A 19,743-nucleotide genomic window follows, 5' to 3' on the forward strand; every position below is an offset into this window, starting at 1 on the left:
CGACTTCACTGTCAGTATTGTACCAGGAGAGTGTGAAGGCATGCATTATGGTTTTAATGTAGCAGTCATCTGTGGAATATACAGAGCTTCTGAGGTTTAAACCTCTTTATTATTCATTACTTCCTGGTCACTGAGATTATGCTTTGTTTCTGCACACATTTAATACTATCACTTAAGTGTATGAACCAATGAATTTAAACCATCTATTCCAACCATTTAGTCTTCAATTGTTTAATTAAAAGTGAATTCCGTACCACAGACTCCGTCGGGGGACCATTCAGCTGGCCTTTTTTTAGATATCACTTTCCTCTCCTATGGGTGTGACAAAGCGGTTTCACCCTGCTCAACCTTGTCCTTGTATCTCAGCTAGTTTACTGCCAGTGGCACATTTTTACAGGAGCACAGATGTCTGCTGAAACGGCTGCAGGGCGACGTGAGAGAGCATCATGAAATGAAAGGAGTTATTTATCTTTTCATTCACTTGTTTATTCAGTTTTTGCTCCGTCAATGCGTCTAAAAGCGTAGCACATGACAGCGTTGGCCCCGAGGGAAGGGGGCGAAGATTCTGTGAGCGGTACAGCAGACTGAAGTACAGTAAGACATTTGTATGATGCATTCAAAGAAGATGATGTAACATGTTGCATATTACATGCCTCGTAATGTAGAACAGGCATAATATCAAAATGGAAAACACACAAGAAGGTGCTGTGAAAGGAACTAATAAAAGGAAACAAGGAAATAAGATCTCTTATCTTTCCTTTGTAAATGTTCTTTTTCTCTTCATCTGCATGTACGTAAGGGAGACTCTGGCAGTAAGGAAGCAGCAGCAGATGGTACTGTCACCTGGAGAGCAAGTGTAATGATAGATGGCCACCTGTGCTCCGCTTCTCAAACAAAACAAGTTGGGAGCTCTGTGTTTTACATTTCATATGAGTAAAATTGGCTAAAGCTGCTCCAACATGCTCTTTCTAGTTTCTAAGGAGATTACTGAGCCCAATCTACTGGAGCGGCTGATCAAACGCTTCCGCTGTGCAGAAATACAGACACTTATAAATCACTTTAATCTCAGTACTGGGCGATAATCCCTATAATGTGAGGCTACACGCACAAGTTTGCACACAAACTCTGAATTTCCTGATTTTTTTCAGTGATTTTACCTCAGAGCACACAAGTTAGTTCTAATCTTTCTGTTGTTCATGTTAGGGCACCACCATCAGGCTAAAGGACTTCTGTTTTGAGTTATCTGCACTACAGTTCCAACAGCAATTGTGTTACCAAACAAACAATATTCTCTGTATAGTCTTAGATACAATATTACTGAAACATCAGTAGAGACAACGTCTTATTATGCCCCCTTGTTTTAGAAAAAAGGGTGTTGAGAAAGTGAGAGGATTCAACAAATTAAAAGAAAGATCTTCTCTTGGTGATTTAGTTTGACATATTTCATCATCTAAAATTTTTCAATGCTGCAAGGCATCACATTTTTATGACATATTTTGCAACTTTTAGAAGATATTTGTAAGTCTCACAAATTTGCATTATGATTAAAACTGGCTGATCTTCTTCTGGAAAATGTTTAAAATGTGTCTCATTTTAGCCTGAATGTTTCTGCTTGGCAGCTCCAGTCAATACACAATATAAGATGCTGATTGGAACATCTGTGCTGCTGTTTTTATATACTGTTTATGAACGGGAATTACCCAAATATCCATCTGCTAAATTTCTGCCATCCTCTGAAACCACTCTGGTCCAACAAAAGGAAATGCAGAACGTATATCTCACTGTGCTTCTGGAATCCCTTTATCCTCGCTCTCAAGCAAAGACGGAGGGAAGGGGGGGTGCTCAGAGAGCTGTCATCCATTGCCATCCATTATCTCCGTTGCCGGCTGTGGATGGCTGAGCACCGTCAGCCTGCAGGGCTTGGTGGGACTTGGGGTTAGCAGGGCTCCCAGTCAGGACGACTCTCTTTCACTGTGGTAAGCCTCCCAGGCTTCCCAGCCGACAATACTGGTGAAAAGATGACATCCAGCCTTGTCCTCTACCTGCATCAAATACCCAACAAAGTGCAGTTCACTCTCTCACTCACTCACTCACTCACTCACTCACTCACTCACTCACTCAGAGGAAGTCTCTGTTCATTAAGAGTGCTGCCTTCTGTAGTCCCCTCTTAAATTCTCTTCAGTTCACCTGGCTGGAAGATGCAATTTTCTCCAAAAGCCCTGTTTAATCTACTACAATTATCTTGAATCCACCTCTGCATGGCTGAGGTTTATATTAGCAGCATTTTTATTAGTTGACAAGTTGGTTCCTGTGCTGGATCACTTGAAAACAACACAGATACAACGCATTGCTCTTTATAGCAATTAAAAAAAGTACTAAAAACAAAACTGCAGCAAATACTTTGTACTGACCTCCAGCGTGCACTTATCAGGAATCAGCCCATGTTCACGCCATCTCTATAAGTTCACTTCAATTTTTCTTTAGGCATTTCAATTAAAACATGGTCTATATCTATCCCAGATTCCAGATTCGTCCTGCCAATAACTAAACATACACACTCCATCGTCCTGTTTTACCGCCAGAGATTTAGCTAGATTTCCAATTTTGAGAGTCTGGACTCTTGAATGTTCATAAATGCAATCTGTTAGCGTGTGGTGTGCTGTTTTGGTCATATCTTTGCCCACCTCAAACTAGAGGAACAAAGCTGTTAAATCTACTATTGTGTGTTGGTATTTGTGGAGTCTCTCACATTTTTAACATCTGTTAAGATTTGAACATCTCTCGTGTCAGCCTGGTTTGATGTTCTTCTTCGGGGATCATTACTCCTACATTATCCTGTCAAAAAACATTTGTCAGCAATATACACAGAATACTACTCTTTCATAATTAACAATATATACCTTCATAACAAAAAGAAAAAACAGGCATATTAGTGTTTGTTGTTATTAAGGTGCATTTACCCCCCAAACAGTTTTTTTCACTCTAACTTGCTGTGCTTTCACGCTTGAAAACACCCTGAAATTGTAGATTGAGCTATGTATGAGCCAAAACAGCATAATTTTTTAACTTGGACTTAAACCTGAATTTTTTCTTGCCAGACTCCCAGTAAACTCTGCATGAAATCAGAGTAAACTTGAATGAATGCATCAGGAAATATTCAGGAACATGTGAAGTCTGTACAAAGATCAATAATATTCATAGGCAGTTTACCTGTTATTATTATCTCAAGGCGAAGTTAGGAAAATACCAACATTTTACAATGTATTTTTATCCTTCTATTGTTAAATTAAATGACTGTATCCTTACTCTTAATATGCCTCATTGTAATTACTCCACAGCCAAATAATTTTAAATGGAAAACCCCTTCAGGTTTTTTAATGAAGTGAGCAGCACTCCTGGGAGCTGAAGGCTGGATGCAGACAGGAATGCATGATTAATCCTTAAAAATTCCTCTGGAATGCAACTGCTTGGTCTCCATCCAATTTGAGATCAAAGAAGTTGAGGGGGAAAAAAAAGAAACCATGTACTTGTCCCAGCAGAATAATTGCCTTTGATATGATTAATCATTTAATGGATGTGACACTGCATGTCTTTCTTTCACTCATCAATCATATGTCTTGCTCCTTGGGTCTTATCTTGTATGGAGTTCTTAGGATTAATGGAAGTCTTGTACAGGCTACAGTGTTTTGGCTGAGTTTCTCAAATTGCGATCACGCAAGCCGGTACTGAATCAGTGAGAGACAGAGCATAATCCTAATTAATATAAAGGTGTTACAAGCTTTTACAAAAAATATGTTGTTCTTTTGTTGATTGAAACGTGTGCTCCTATAATTGCATAAAAATTCATACATACAAATTATGTTTTGAAGATATAACTGTATTCTTTGCTGATATGTTGTTATTCGTTGTAATCACACATTCCATTTGTAGCCTACCATGTTTTGGTATCTTTAGCATTTAGTCTTTTTCCTCTTCAGAGAGAACACTTGAGTATCAACATCTGGCCCAAAGATCAGAGCTTTGAACGCAGAGTAAAATGCTCTGCAAAAGGATCTGTAATTAAATATTAATAAAAAAGTGCTGTGAATTTGTGAATTATGGAATTATGCCAAAAATGTAGCAGTTTCAGTGAATCTTGTAAGCTCTGCTTTCTCACAAGACTTTCGCAACATTACATTTTAAGTTGGTCAACAACAACAAAAAACACTAAGACATAACTTTGAGCCGTAGTTTATTTTCACTGATCTGGTCATGGCAATAAATGCTTTTATGGCACAAAGAGAGGCAGAGAGTGCATAAGTAGCCTTATAAAGATTTGTATGGTTTTAATTTCTCTCTTCTTCTTATACAACCGGCTCGCTTTGTCCCAGAATGGACTCTGCTTCCTGCCGTGCAAATCTTTAACAGCAGTCCAATCTTTATCCACAGCGTTGTCAACAAGCAGCCGGCTTTCACAAGAACAAAAAAGCACTTCAGACTTGAGGCTTTTCTTTCCCTCTCTAATAATGATGATATCCACAGTTCTTGCTATGCCATCTCTCACACAAAAACAAATGCATATCACAAGTTGTGTTAACCCATGCTCACACCATGACCAAATTGGTTGGCTATTTCCTGGTGGGCTTGGTGTGAGAGGCAGGCAGCAAGTGTCCTCAGCCTTTGGGTTAAACAATTTCTTATTAGCGTAGGGTCTTGTGGTCTGCCCGGTTTGCGCCTATACTGTACACACTTGTTTCAATTCAAATTATTTAAGATGATGTAAACTCTCTTGTGATAGAGGGTTAAAATTGGGCATTGGTTGGTTGTTTATTACATCATTAAGTCTATCATAAAATCATTGAAAATCAGGGAACAGCTATTCGGCTGTTTACAGCTAGCAATAGCATAGTGCTTGGGCCAAGTATTGACATTAAATAGAGCTCTGTGCCACCAGAGGTTTTCTGTCTTCAGACTGAAGTGCTGGCTGTTAATGATCTTTTTTTGGCTGCTGACACTGAGCTCTAGCTGACACTGAGTTTAGCTCAATAATAGTAGCCTCCAGTTTAACTATTACGCTGTTGATTAGCATGTTCATGCTAGCTTATGATTATGTTCTGCATAGCAGTTCAAAACTCCACCATTCAGTGACCAGTTGATATTGATATATATATATTTTTTTTCAACTTTCTCCTCGTAATATCACTCAAACTTCTCACACACAGGCATGCACACACATAGGTCAGGGATACACTTCAATGCATTTTATTGTGGTTGTTTTTGAGCAGATAAGCCAGGAAAAAGTAACTGTCCTCCCTTCTTGCTTAATACATTTGTGCAAACGTTGCCTCTTTACTATGATTGCTCATAAAAAGTCTTACAATGTAAAGCCACATTTTCAGATCATTTATGTTGCATTTAATAAAAGTAAAGTCATTGTAAGAGTGACTTCAGTTTAACCATCTTCCTAACAATGGACACAGCTGCTGTGTGAACTACGTATATATAACAGTTCCTCCTGTAGTTTTTCAGATCAGTGATATAGAAACCTGTGAATGCTCCAATCATTTATCTATGATCTATTTCACATTTATGATGCTGACCTATTGTTCGTGAAACAAGTCACATCTGCAGGGTCAAAAGGACAGATCTGCAGCTGTGGTCCGCATTGTGCAACCTGTAACCTAATTTTTCCAGTCACTGGATCCTCACACTGCATTTTTCAAATATAATGTTGTACACAAATTACTTTCCTTAACCTGAACTTGGATCTGATCATTTTAAAAGCAGTGCAATCATCTGAGTAAACTGTCTGTGGGACTTAGACCACCAGACATAAACATGCACACCAAGGCATGTGGACCTGAATCACAAACCACAGCCATTCCTCTGCTCACCAGGACAGTCAAACACACACTCGCACCATCAAGCTTATGCAGTCCAAACACACCCATTAATTACATCTCTCCATCTGTAAGGACTGCTCCAACATATTGATTCCTTTTCTTTTGCTGAGCTGGAGTTGCATTGTGTCCATCAGTATAGCTCAAATGCTCAAACACAAACATTAGCTGTGTCACATAAATCAAATATCAGTGTGTAATTGCTCTCCTAATGGAATAGGATCACATCGATTCGTGAAACTAAGTGGACGTCTCATTTCAGGCACAACACTAAACAGCATTTTAATGACGCCCTACATCTCTGGCCCTATTATGTACCTCTGAATTGTAATACAAGGCTACGATATAAGACTATTTTGTAGTGCACACAAACACCAATTTTCTTTTTTTTCTTTTTTTATAGTCTACCAAGTGATGAAACCATTTTAACCTGGCTGCAACCGATGAGCATCTGTGTCTTGAAAGACCAAGTCAGTTTCATGCAATACAGGCAAGAAAATAAAATGTTAATCGAGAAAGAATTGTTTCATAAAAGTTTATCTTTTACACAACCAAATGTGGCTGTGTTATGAGGCAACCTTTTAGAAGTTAAAATCAAATATAAATGTGGTCCTGAGGTTGTGTGGTGAGGACTTGTGTTCACTCCTCAGCCCCTCTTCACTGAACCATTTTTTCATGTTGTTCACATCCATGTAACTGACTCTGTGGGGGGCGACATAGGGAGCGACCACACTGGCAACCTATACCTTGGCGTGCTCAAACATGATTGGCCCTCCCTTCCCCATTCCCTGCACTGGCCGGCAAGGCCAGCTGTGCTGACAATACTCCAGGACAAATGGGGCCTAAGCTTGGTTACCGCTTGTTCATAATGTCGTAATATAGCACATGCGTAGCTTTATGTTATCATGAAGTGTGCACAGTTTACAAAGAGGCGGATGCAAGAATTTTATTATTTATTTTTTGAAAAGAGACACACAGTCGAGTCTGCGTCCGCACATTTGAAGAACAACACAGACAACATGACAGCTACTTTTTTAATTATTTTGAGTCATTTTAGTTAGATACAGCCAGAACCCTCAGGAAGTCGCCATAATGAAATCTGTTTAACATTGTGTACCCGCGTGCTTGTGCTCATGAACTGTACTGTGCCAAAGCACATCTCTTCCAAGAGTGCTAAGGAAATGTACCATGCCTGGGCACAGTGTGGAGCGATCAAATTTGTCAAACGAACTGGACTGTAGGGGTGAAGCGTGTTTAGGCACGGTACGGATTGCCAGTGTGATCGCACCCTCAGTCTGATGACAGGTCTCTCTCTGTGCTTGTTCCTGCAGGCTCTTTTAAGGAAGCTGACGCCTCTGGCTGCTACAGGGACCGAGTTCATCCATTACACTGTGACAGTTTGATGAATGTGTCAAGCAGTTTAATTATAAGAGTCTGTACTTTGATATCACCTGCTTGTTTGATGATATTATTAACTTAGAGTGTGATCATTGGCCGTTTTTGAGTTGAAATGTTATTTGTCACACGAGGACTGCAGGTAACACAGCTTTCACGACATTACTGAAGGGATTTTAGTCAGCTGTGATTCAGAAAAGGCTGCAGGCGTTTAGAGCTGCCAGCCTGTCTGTCACTTGTCCTTTCTTGGCCGGCAGAGAAGTGATAGACAAGCAGCTGGCCGTGCACTTGTCAAACATGTTAGCATTCGCGTCTTTTTCCACCAATATGCTGGTGTTTAATAAAAGCACATTCAGTTTTTGCTCGTGCGGAAAAAGTCCATAAATACCCTCTTTATTTGTTTGTTTCTGCAAGGCTGATTACTTGTGTTGCTGCTCTGACAATCTTTTGTTTGTTTGGCACTGTGGAGCCTTATTAATACTTAATATAGTCTTGCTTTGGAAAGTGTTACACATGATGTTCTTCTGATTTGCTGTAATCAAATAGAGAATCATGCAGGAGCTATTTTTAAGACTCTTCACAGTGAGTCAGATTAAATTCACAGATCTGAGACGTGTTGACAGAAGTTTGCAATCAAACCAGAACGTCGCCGTTGAAGTATGCGTATGCATGTTGAAGTGAGCGCAGTTTCAGGTGATGTGTGTGTCTGTGTCAGCGTGTCCAGGATTGCAGATCAGCATATAAACCGTTTGAAAGCATGAGATTTTTTTTTTTTTTCCCGTTAGGCCTCCTCTTTGATGTGTCACAATTCCAGGCAGAACATGACGGGCCTTGTCTTCCTCCTCCTCATCTTAAACCACTCTTCTTTATCACAAAGCTCCATGCTGGGAAAGGCTGGCAAAAAAACAGCTCATTATGAAGCTACTGCTATTGAAACAAAGAGGTTAATGGAAGAAGTTGTCTGTGTGTAACATTGTTTTTGTCAGGATGCAGATAAAACGCAGTAATCAAAGGGATCACTGAGTGTTTTGCCGGGCTTTTTGGGAAGAGATAGTACTTTTTAAGAGTGTGTTGCAGTTATTTTGATGGCAGACATGTAACCTTGGGAAAAATATAATTGTTTGTTGACGTGGCCTACATTTTAAAACCCCCGGCTCGGGAGACAGTAAAGACCTTGGAGGTCAAAAAGCTGTGTTAAAGCCCATTATAGGATAAACCCAACATCCAGTCACACCCACACACACACAAACAAGCAACCACACACGTATTTGATGAATAATTGACATGCACAGTACCACATACAAACCGTCACACTTTGTTGCCGAATGAGAAAACTTCTTCGCACATCCATCACCTGTCAGCACGGAGTGAGTGTGAGATGATGAAGATGGATGGTATGAGGTTTCCTCAGAGCTCAGGAAAGGATACGAGTGTGAACGTTCATGTATCCTGTGAGGTTTCACTGAGTTTGCCTCAGGTGTGCACAGAACCTAGAGGTTAATTGTCAGAGTCAGTCAGCATGAAAAAGTCGTGTAAAAGTCAGAAACGCGGTGTAGTTATAAATGATAGGAGAACTGTTTTTATTTTAAATGACATCTGCCTGACAAAGGATGATAAAGCTGTAGGTTTCATCGACTCTGTTCAGAGTTTTCCAACCATTTCTCTTTGCATAGAAAAGAGATGAATCAGCGTTTTTATGAGAACTCAAGTACTCTGGATGGCTATAGTCGGGAAAGTGTTTACAAGGTGCTTTAACAGGAGCCAAATTTAACCACAGAGGTCTCCTTCACTGTAAAACTAATTGTCTTGTGAACAAAACTAAGCTAGTTTATGTTTTGTCTATAACAAAGAGTGGAGAACCTTGTTGAAGGTTTTCTAAATTCAGCATTCTCAGCATCCCTCTTGCATGAAACAAGTTAAAGAGCTGAGTCACATGTTTTCCACACTGAATCATTATTTGTTATGGATGAATTATTTCATTTTATTTATTCTGTAACACCCTTACAGGGATGATAGTGTTCAGCTGTTGTTTTCCAAATCTTATGCTGACACGCAAATTCAAGAATCAGGTATTCGTATTGGTGTTGTTATTCGAGATTTCTTTTACAATGATTAAACTTGAGAACAACATCGAAATATATCTTTATAGTAAAGCTTGTAACATTATATTTGCTACAGTTTGACATTGTAAAGCGCAAGTCATTGCAGCAGAATTGAACGGCACTGACAGGGAAACTTTCCCCCTATTTACTTTGTTCATGTTTTTCTGCCACACTGTCTGTAGCACGAGGTGCAGCAGTTGTCTCGGGGTGTTTCAGGTGTGAAGGTCATCCTGACAGCATGCCCCTCCCTTTGTGGCAGGAACCACGTCCACAGTGTTTCCTTCGCCAGTGTAGCCCTCAGCATCACTTTGCAGGTGCCATCGCCGCAAACAGCGAGACCCCAGGCGAGACTGTGGTTGCACGCCGCCCGGCGCTGCTTTTTTCTCCCCTTTTCTCCTCCTTTATGCAGACACAGTGTCTGCTGGTGCTGCCATATGTTTTGCCATCGACTGTCATGCATGGAGGGCAGAGGTGAGAGATGCCCAGCGGTATCGTGCTGGCAGAGTGCTCCACCCCATCAGGGAATCCTACACACTGTGACACATTTCCTGCTGCGGTGTTATATTTTGACAATTGGATATGTTTGTGTATTTAACTCTTGGAATGCAGGTTCTCATATCTGCTTATTTATTCTGCTCCTTAAGCTTTGTCTTGTGAAAAAACAAACAACTTTAGACTATTTCTTAGTTGCCTTTTTCCAACTAGATTCATTCAAAGCAGTTCTTGTGTCGTCCCCTTTCCCACGCTTTGATCCAATTATTAAAAACCCTCACACTGTTCCAAATAATAGAGTGCTGCCACAGATATGGACGTAATATTTCCTGTTGAATTAACCCTCCTTTGGGTGCTTCAGCTTCCTGCTTCCTGTCTTTGGGAGAAAATAGGACAGTGGCACGGCGGCCTGTGGAGAGAAAACATAGGAGCTCAGTGGAAACCTTGGGGGAAAGAGGACACCGTATTGTTGAGCGCAACAATAACAATATCTCACTAATGGGACGCAAACACTAGTTTATGGCTCCATTATTTCAAACATTGTGAGGACAAACACATTTGTTGATGGATGTCCGTGACCTTTGACTTCTGGGCTGCTTCCCTGTTGTGTTTTGGAATTTCAGCTTTTTATAATGTTGCTTTGAGCTGCTGCTTTGTCCAGATTTACAGCATGTGTCAAGAATTGCGTCCTGCAGACTTGCTTTTCGTACCATGCTTGCTTATCATACAAAAACAAGTGTTTTTATATTTGTACATACATGCTAAAGCTAAAAGTGAAGTCATGCGTTCTACATTTCATGTAAGCTTTAGTTATTATTATTTTGTCTATGTTTCTCTATGTTGCCCATACATTTCCAAATCCCAGTGACTGTTCTTATATTTGATCAGAGTCCAGCCTTTGCAGCTTCGTAAAAGGATTTTCCAAGTGAATACCAGTCAGTAACAGTGGATTTTATTCCTCAGATAGAAGGTTTGAACTTCAATCACAGTTGGCCAGGCAGAGCCCAGAGCTAAAATTCAGCTTTGGACACAAACCAGCAGTTGGCCGGCTTTCTCACAGATGTAATGTAGCATTTCAACTAAACAGAATCCTGAGCCGGAGTGTTCTTTGAAGAAGAGCATAATCCTCCACAGTAGTCTGCCACAGCAACTAAATAATTACTGTCTGTCTCCACATTTAATGCATTTTTTAGAGGGTAAATATTGCTGTCTAAAGCACAATGGTTTCTTTTATAATTCAACAGACAGCTGTAACTATAGCGACAGACAAAGTGACTTTATACATTCAGTGTGTTGAATTACCTGTGAAAAGCCTCTGAGAGCGTCAGCACTGTGACCTACAGAGAGAAAAAAAATTATCTATTTGCACATCTGTCCATGATGAAGGCCCACTCCACACAAGGCCCTTTAGCAAAATAGCAGTCCATGCATTTAAATAGGAATATTATTGTAATGACACACCGTTGCACTGAATGCGTGTGTGTTGGTGTACATCTGAGTGTGTCACATTGGTTTAGGAGAGGGAAGGGATGCAGGCCATAAAACATTTGGCAACACTCTGACAGGTTTGAGAGTCCTGCAGGAAAGACAAGTCTGAACAATTGACCTCATGACTTGATTTTTATGGTAATGCCAGAGAATTTATCACCACCAAGTTTGGGCCTCAGGGGCATCGGTACTGAAGGAAATTTATGTTACTTAGAGTGGGATGACAGAATTAGAGTGGTGATGCGATTATTCCTCTTCTGTATTCTTTTCCCTTCAGTGTAAAAGAGATCATCAGTGACTGAGCAGGACAGTGAACCTTTCAAAGAGGGTTCTGCAAGTGGGGAAAAAACTGGAAGTGTTGATTTGATAAATAAAACTGTTAATTACTGTTTGGGAACATTTTGCATCAGTGGGTGTTTTCAGTTTAATGGGGGATTTAATGATGTACATTGGCTCAGCTGTCGTTGATTTAATTGCTGCTGCTTAAGACCTGATGCTGCGCTAATTTGGAGTCAAAATGAAATGAAAATAGATTTCTTGTAAGAAGTGTGTTTTTTCTGAAGATTGTTTTGGAGTTTATACTTGCATGTCAAACATTTTAATATCTTAAAATGGAGGGGAGTAACTATTTATCCCTCTGCAGCGACAGTTTGTGTTCACCAGACTGTGCATGCCACACAACGTTTATGATTTTAAAATTATTCACGAGTTTTATTCTTTTATTTGGACAGGACAGATGAAGATTGACAGTAAACGTAAGAGATTGGTGGATGACATGAACCATATGGCATCAAATGGCGAAACTGTGACCATTGTGATGAGGACGGTAGCACATGTTCACGGGGCGCCTTCTATACAAACTTAGCTAAACCAGCACCCCAGACTTGAATAGATAAGACAGGATGAGGTGTCTTTTTGTTTTATGTTGTAAGGAAACCTTACCTGGAAGTGAAGGGGATTAGAGACCAAACAAACCAAACTGAGAAGAGTAGGTAAGCATGAAATAACCTCAGCTGGCTTTTTCAATGCCAGCAAGGCAGGTCATGATTTACCAGTATGACGTTCTCCTGTCAGTAGTTCAACATATACAGCTTCTTATCTCCTCTATGGCATTGAAAGAATTTGGAGTGGTTTGGGGCATTGCAACAACATTTCAGGACATTTTCAAACGACAGGGGTAGACTCACAACACTGCAGAGATTATAGATCTCATCTGGCCTGGGAATGCCTCAGCATCTCCAGGGAGTTGCTTGAAAAACTGAAATGGGAGATGTAGATCTGAATTTATTTTGTTAGCTATCTGCGGAGGATGGATGGGTAGTCTGATTTATGCCATCTTTAGTAAATGAGGGATTGCAGTTTGTCTTGAGGTGCTTATGTGTGGAAATCAAAGAACAGCACTCTGTATCTGTTCTCTTCTAGTTATTTAAAAAAAAACTCCTTAAAGAAGTCAGTAGGAATAATTTTAGCGAAAAGGACAGAAGTTTAAGGTGAAATTAGTTTAGCGGTGCAGCTCAATGAAAGGTTAGTCATAACTTTAAAAGTACTCAAAGTAACTCTGTGTTGCAGTATAAATTGTTCTCAAATTTTACCCCAACAAAACGTGACACATGATAGAAACAGCCCCTTAATACTGGAGTTTGTCAGCTTTTGGTTTTGGCTAGAGCGTAAGAAGGATTCTGTAAGCCCACTGACTAACCCCACTAAAGAAGAATTGTTCTTTCAAAAAAGTTATGAAAATAAGTTTCTCTGTAAAATAATATGAAAACCTCTCATGTTGGCTGCTGAAGACCGAGCCAAGTCCAACTGTGACTCTGTATGGGGCTATATGGTCCAGCCAGCAGGCTGCAGAGCAGTGGCCAGGGAGTAATAACTTGGTATGTTATTACTAACAGAAGGTCATATTTCTCTGAGTGATCAGTCTTGCTCTGGATGTCTGCTATGAAGAGCGTCACGATTAAATGAGAGGTTTTTCTTGAATATGGGCCTAGCCACACTGACAGCATGAAATTGTTAGCTGTAAGTGAGCAAATGCCACAAGCGATTTACCTCCGCAGAGTGCATGAGACTTTAATTTATTTTCATTCACTTTGGTAAACGGATCTCAGCAGCTTTGCCATGCGTCAGCTGGCTGTGCGAGGGGGATTCAGTGACATCTGCATGTCTGTTAAACTAAGAACAGGGATACCTCATTAAATATTTGTCACTGGCTCACACTGCTATCCTGTTAAAGCACTTTCTCCAAATCTGCTCAAAAGCACAAAAACGTCTGGAGTAATTTGCTTGTCAGCTGTCCCATGGCTTGAGATGAGACTTAAACCAGCTGGGAACACTTAGTAATAGCTTTTTAAAATAGTTGTACTGAACTAATTCTGAACTCCTGTTTTTTAAATGCAGCCCCTGCACTCTGGACTATTGACACACCTGACTTGAGAGTAATTGCAGCAGTTAGCTTAAATCAATTAGCAATCCCAAGCACCATTAGCTGCTTATACTTTACAGCCACCACCATCACTAATTCAAAACACAGTGTTAATTGTTGATGCCTTGCTAATGAATGGTTAATTGTTTTAATGGTAAGGTAGAGTTGATCAAGTGGCTTCAAAGGAGGGGAATTTGCACTGAAACCTGTTTTCTTTTTTCTTTGTCTTCTTCCATGCTATGCCTGCTGATGCTGTGACTGATGTCTCCTCTTCATGCTTGTTCAGGTAAGAAAAAAAAGATCCTTCCTCCTTTTCTCACCTTTCTCTGCCTTTTGTCTCTTATTCAAAGAGATGTGGGAAATGGAAACATGGGCAACCTTGTTTAAATGTTGTCTCTGTTATTGCCTTACGTCTGCTCCAACACCGAGTGAATGTGTCATAATACCACTAACCTGATTCACTGAACTGGATTCTTGTCTCACTTTGTTTCCCCTCACTGCATTTGGCAGCATATAGTGTGTGTGTGTGTGTGTGTGTGTGTGTGTGTGTGTGTGTGTGTGTGTGTGTGTGTGTGTGTGTGTGTGTGTGTGTGTGTGTGTGTGTGTGTGTGTGGAGGGGGGGGGGGGGGGGGTTAACACAATGGAACAAAAATTACAAAAATCCCTTAACAGGTGTATTTTTTCCTCCAAGTGTCCAATTCTCTAATTTAGCACCCCTTTAAACAAATCAAGCAGAAGAGCATTCAAAGCAATTAAATAGATGCATGTGGAAAGATGATCCACAAGACAATAAAAAACACAACAACAACAAGGTCACCCCATCCCCTGTAGAGCATCCATTGAACGGCTGAGAACGGGGACGGGGAGAGCGTGTGCGAGACAAGATAGCACAGAAGAATGGCGTAGCGTAATTGAGATATCAATCAAGGGGGTTATTTCAGGGGTAATTGCTGAGGTCCTTCAGTTTGTGTTTTTGTGTGTGTGTGTGTGTGTGTGTGTGTGTGTGTGTGTGTGTGTGTGTGTGTGTGTGTGTGTGTGAGAGAGAGAGAGAGAGAGAGAACATTCAATGTGAAGGAAAAAACAGAGAACAGTCTTGAGAATCTGTCATTCATTTTGGTAGAAGAGCCATCGTATTCCTTCCTGTCTCTTCTTTGTGACGCTCCAAGGTGGAAACACATATAGAAATAGCTCATTCCTGCTTATAACTAATGCAATTATATTTTCTAGATTTATTTATATCCATACAGGCACATGTAAGACAAAGGCTTATGTTTTATTAATTATTTTTCCTCAACAAGTCTATCTGAGGGGTCTTATTTTAAAACTATCAGCAGTTATTTTTGTGCCAGAGGGTATTTTGCAAAGTGAGATCCCCCTAGCCACATGGTAGGTGCCTCATTTTGAAATGGAGCTTTTCACTGACAGTCATAAACTACTTAATGTTTATGCATGTGAGATCTCTCATTTCATTAAATGCCAATCTGCTTTTCTATCCGCTCGGACTGCCGTTTGAGACTTTTGGAGAGCTTTGTTTTAAGGGCAGCGTGGCGCTCATGAATATTCCACTTCCTCATGAGATTACTTCCTGTAATAACATGGCTCTGCTCCCCAAGGACATGCAACTACAGACGATACACACTCTTGCTGCAGGCACACACAAACACACACACTTTATCCCTCTTGAGCACATTCCCATACACATACTGGGGTTGATTATTTATATATTTGCATACGAATATTCACTTTTAATTTGCTATTTTCTGCCCAAGTGCTTTTTGATACTTTACTCCCTGCATGGTTAAGTCAGAGAATAAGCTTTTAATTGGAGTTTGGGTAATGAGAAGAATGGCCTGAGGTAAAACAGGTAAAGTTTTTTTTTTTTTTTTTTTTGGCTTTCTTGAACCTGTAAGGTCTGATTGCATACAGATGATTTTCCTTTACTACTGCTACTCCTCTCCACTTTTAGAAATAAACCAATTTAAGTACAGTGGAAAGTAAGATTTATCGATGAAGTTTGTTCAGTGTGAAAAATGAGAAGTGTGTGTGTATGCGTGTGTGTGTGTGTGTATGCGTGTGTGTGTGTGTGTGTGTGTTTTGGATTGCTGCACTGACTTACAGCCGGACATCTGCTTATGTCATCATTACTTGTTCTCATTTTTACAGTTTGAATGGAGATTTCAAGAAAGAGTTTTTATTTGTCAAGTTAATACTTCATCACACTACATAGACAAATATAGTTTATGCAGCCTTTAACCACAGCCTGTGTGTGTGTTTTTTCTGAAATGTTGTGTTTATGAATAAGAGCCTTAAAGAAAAGGATGATGGAAAGAGATTTTATTTTAGCATGGAAGGAGCCGGTATTGTGTTTTGTTGCAGGGAGAAATAAAAGTAGCGGGGGGGGGGGGGGGGGGGGGGGGGGGGGGTTGGGGTTATGTCATTTTACAGTTTGTGCACATTCTTAATGCAAACTTTCAGCTTTCAACAACTTGACTGACATGTGAAACACCTAATTATTTCCTTCCAGCAAACAATTATTCACATTATTCAACCAATCATCGTTGGAGGACAGCAATTAATGATAACTCCAGCGAGCCATGAAGCGGACATGATGGGGACATTAGAACTGCACTCATCGTCGGTGGGCATGTAGGAGGAGGATGTTTGAGCATGTTGTCAACAGACCTGAGACGTGGATGACAAATGACCAGAGCTGGTTCCTCATCAAGCTGATGTCTGTGTTATTCACGTTTGATTGGTTAATGTAGTTTGAAAAGAGAGAGAGGGGATTAAAGGCGTCTTTTATGTGGAATTAGAGGCCCTTTATTCTCTTGGATTTAAAGCATATTTGACTCAAGTATTGCTGAAATTTCACTCAATATTAATTGGCATATTGATCAGGAGCCTATTGATAAATCTATGAATGGATTTGTCACCTCGGGTTGTCTTGAGCTGATTGCTTTCATCTCTCGTAAACGGGTCAAGGTTTTACTTGAGCGTCCAATTTCGTCTCCTTTTCTCCATGCACTCTTAAAATAAGCCTCATTATAGAAGCCAGAGACAGGAAATGGCAGACGTATACGCTCTTTGAAGCATGGATTTTAAGATTGTATACCGAAACATTTACAAAGTTTCTTTTCTTTCTCTCCCCCATTTTTAGTATTTAGAGGTGCTATATTTTGTGTCTGGAAGGGGGAGGATTAACAAAAAAAAAAGTGCTGTTTCTAAAACATCTGGCTGTGTTAAGGATATAAAAGGACTTCCAGTTGTCAGGCTGGTGCTGGCATGAAAGCTGTCTGGTTGCTTTGACAACGTGGGCCCTTTGAGAATCGTATCAGCACTTTGTTAGGGCAACAACAACTGCACTGCTGGGGATTAAAAACAAAAACAATATTTGGCAAAAATGAAATGGGAAAAATACAATCCCTCTGCCGAGATTTCACCGAGAAAGATGATCAAAATGCTCAATACAGATTAACACAAAATGATACGTAATGTCTGGCATAGAAGGACAGGATTTCATCCTGATTTGTCTTTTTTTTTTTTTTTGACTGAGAGACATGCGGGAAAGAGAGAAAGAGATATAGAGACACAGAGGGTGAGAAAGAAAGATCACAGATAGTCATCATTATCTAGCTCCAGTCCTCCCAGTGGTGGAGCAGATCAATACAGTGTACCCAGCATGGCTCTGCAGAGGAACTAGCGCCACACAGCCTCTCATTATATGGCCAACACACACTACAACATACACGTTCACAGTCACAACTGCAGACATGACTGTGTGTGCACCCAGTTTCTCTGTTAATCCTTGTGATACATCAGTGCATGTTGCGCACACACTGCACATCTGAGCAAACATTTGCTTTGATTTCTCCTCTTTGACATGTTATTCAAGTTGGTTGACTGTGGTTTTATAGCATTAAAATGATACCAAAGCAGTGGCCTTTTCTCTGTTTGAAGACTGTTTTTCTACCATTTAAATACCGCAGGCTGCACAGATTTCTGATAGCATTCCTGGCAACCCCTTAAACAGTGTTTCTTTCTTTAACATGTCAGACCTTTACATGCACACATGATCATGAGAGCACACACTTCCAATCACTCCAAATCCCATTCCCAACAAAATGAGGTCATAATATTTACTGTGTTAACGAGTTTCTATTTTTGAATAATTATCATGGAGTTGGTGGGATTTGAGGAGGGAATTAGGTCTCAATATAATCCTTTATGCCTCTAGTGAGTGCACACATATTGTATAGGAGACTGGTTGACCTGCGTACTGGACTGGTTGTATGGAAGATGCATTAGTGTGGTGTTAGGCTGATTTTTATTTTTAATTTTTTTTGATGACACAATGAGAAAGAACAGAAAGAGCAGTTTTCATTGTAGTAGTATGTGTACAGTGAGATTTTAAAAGGCAGAGTTTAATATCTGTTTAAAAAAGAAAAGCATGTCATGTCTGCTGTTTTTTTTTTTTGAGAGTCCCTAACAGCTCTTCAGCTCCTGGAAGCCACTCCAAATGTCCCCCAGCCTCTCTGATTTGCATTCACCGTAAAGTTCAACACGCCAAAGGTTGCTGCTGCAAACAGCGACGCAGAGTCTGAGATGTTTTCTCACTCTTAATAAAATGAAGGGCAGGCTGTTTGTTGAATTCCATCCTCTTCATTTCCTCTGTGTGGCACCAAATTAATCCAAAATGAAGTTAGTCACTCTCACTGGGGGCTGCAAGAGGCCCTGACAGTCGCTCTGGGAGAGTGGAAACCTGATACAGAAAACACAGCTGTGTGTATCCATCTGCGTTTGGTGTCATTTCCTCACATACACACCAGCGCCGGACAAACAGATGTTCTTCCGTGTTTTATTGCTTGCTGCTCCTCCCAGGAGAAAGGAGAGCCACCTGCTGGAGGAGCTCTGCTGCAGGCAAACCATGACCTTGAATATCTATAGAAGGATCCATCTGCTCCCCGAGTTCACAATCTTACTGTGCCCGCAATAGGCATAAATAATGTTTGCTAGGTGGCACTGTGTTGCATGATAAACACTGATTAGCGTCCTCAGAGTGTTGTCTAATTTCATAAGTTGCGCACTGATTCAATGCCAACTTCTGTTGTATTTGATGTGCCCTCGATAGTCTTCTTTAATTGTGACACTTCCATTCAGACTCGAAATTCTGAGACAAAGTAGATGTGGCAATGGTGATGCAGTGTGGTTATTGCTCACCCTGTTTGTGTCGGAAGTGTTCTAGTTTGTGTTTGGAGTACGAGGAGTATCGCCCACTTGCTTCTCAGCAGGCTTTTGCTGTGTTCAGGCAAAAGTGTGGTGAACAAAGCGGGTGGTTGTGATGTAGTCTCAGGTGCTATCAGCAGACATCTGACTATGATTTACCTTTGGTGCCAAGACATAGATATTTTTACAAAAACTTGCAGCTTGCAATCCCCTTTAGATGTTGCTCATCAACTCTTATTCTCGGCTTGTCTTTCAAGTTGCTTTTTGGACTGTAAAAAAACGTCCTTGCTGAAAGTCCTCTAGTCCTTTGAGTTGGCAGGTGCTCCCATGTATCCTTGTCAGACGATCGCTGATGGGTTCTGAGATTTCTCAAGCCGTAAACTTGTTTTCCTCCTTAGTAGGGATGCTGTTTGTGCCAATTTCTTAACTTCATAGTAACAAGGTGTGCTCAGTTTCTTTATACCTCTTAGGAATGTTATGTCCATGTCCACCTTCTTGGCATTTATATACAACAACGTGGTGAGTGTAATTTTTGTCTAATCTTTGACTTTATGGATGTTGCCAGATGCCAACCTGGTCAGCATGGTTCTTACAGTATGTGCTACTGTAAACACAGCAGGTCTCTAGCGCCTTAAATGGCCCATAACTCTTTAGTGTTTTGTGTGTATGCTGGTGTTGGGTTGTGTGCACCATCTGCCCAATGTTTCTGTAAAGCTCCAGCCCCCCCATACAGTATATATGG

The 19,743-nt window shown here is 40.5% G+C and overlaps 1 protein-coding gene across 6 annotated transcripts in view; it reads left to right on the plus strand.

Moving 5' to 3' along the window:
• sash1a (SAM and SH3 domain containing 1a) overlaps positions 1–19,743 on the plus strand; it is a 158,364-nt gene that overhangs the window by 55,906 nt on the left and 82,715 nt on the right. Inside the window, exons 2-3 of one of the 6 annotated variants that reach the window (XR_013779964.1) lie at positions 14,065–14,300; positions 14,395–15,699. The exons of 3 other annotated variants lie outside the window; for them this stretch is intronic. Coding sequence is in view for 2 of the 3 variants with exons in the window: in XM_079354020.1 (XP_079210146.1) it covers positions 14,065–14,235 (171 nt within the window). In the remaining variant the exon portion in view is untranslated. Of the gene's footprint in view, positions 1–14,064; positions 15,700–16,302; positions 18,105–19,743 lie in introns of those variants that run through there. 2 more of the 6 variants (XM_079354013.1, XM_079354020.1) reach the window with 2 other exon arrangements.

This window comes from Symphodus melops (genome assembly GCF_947650265.1).
Source record: "Symphodus melops genome assembly, chromosome: 1".
NCBI lineage: Eukaryota > Metazoa > Chordata > Actinopteri > Labriformes > Labridae > Symphodus > Symphodus melops.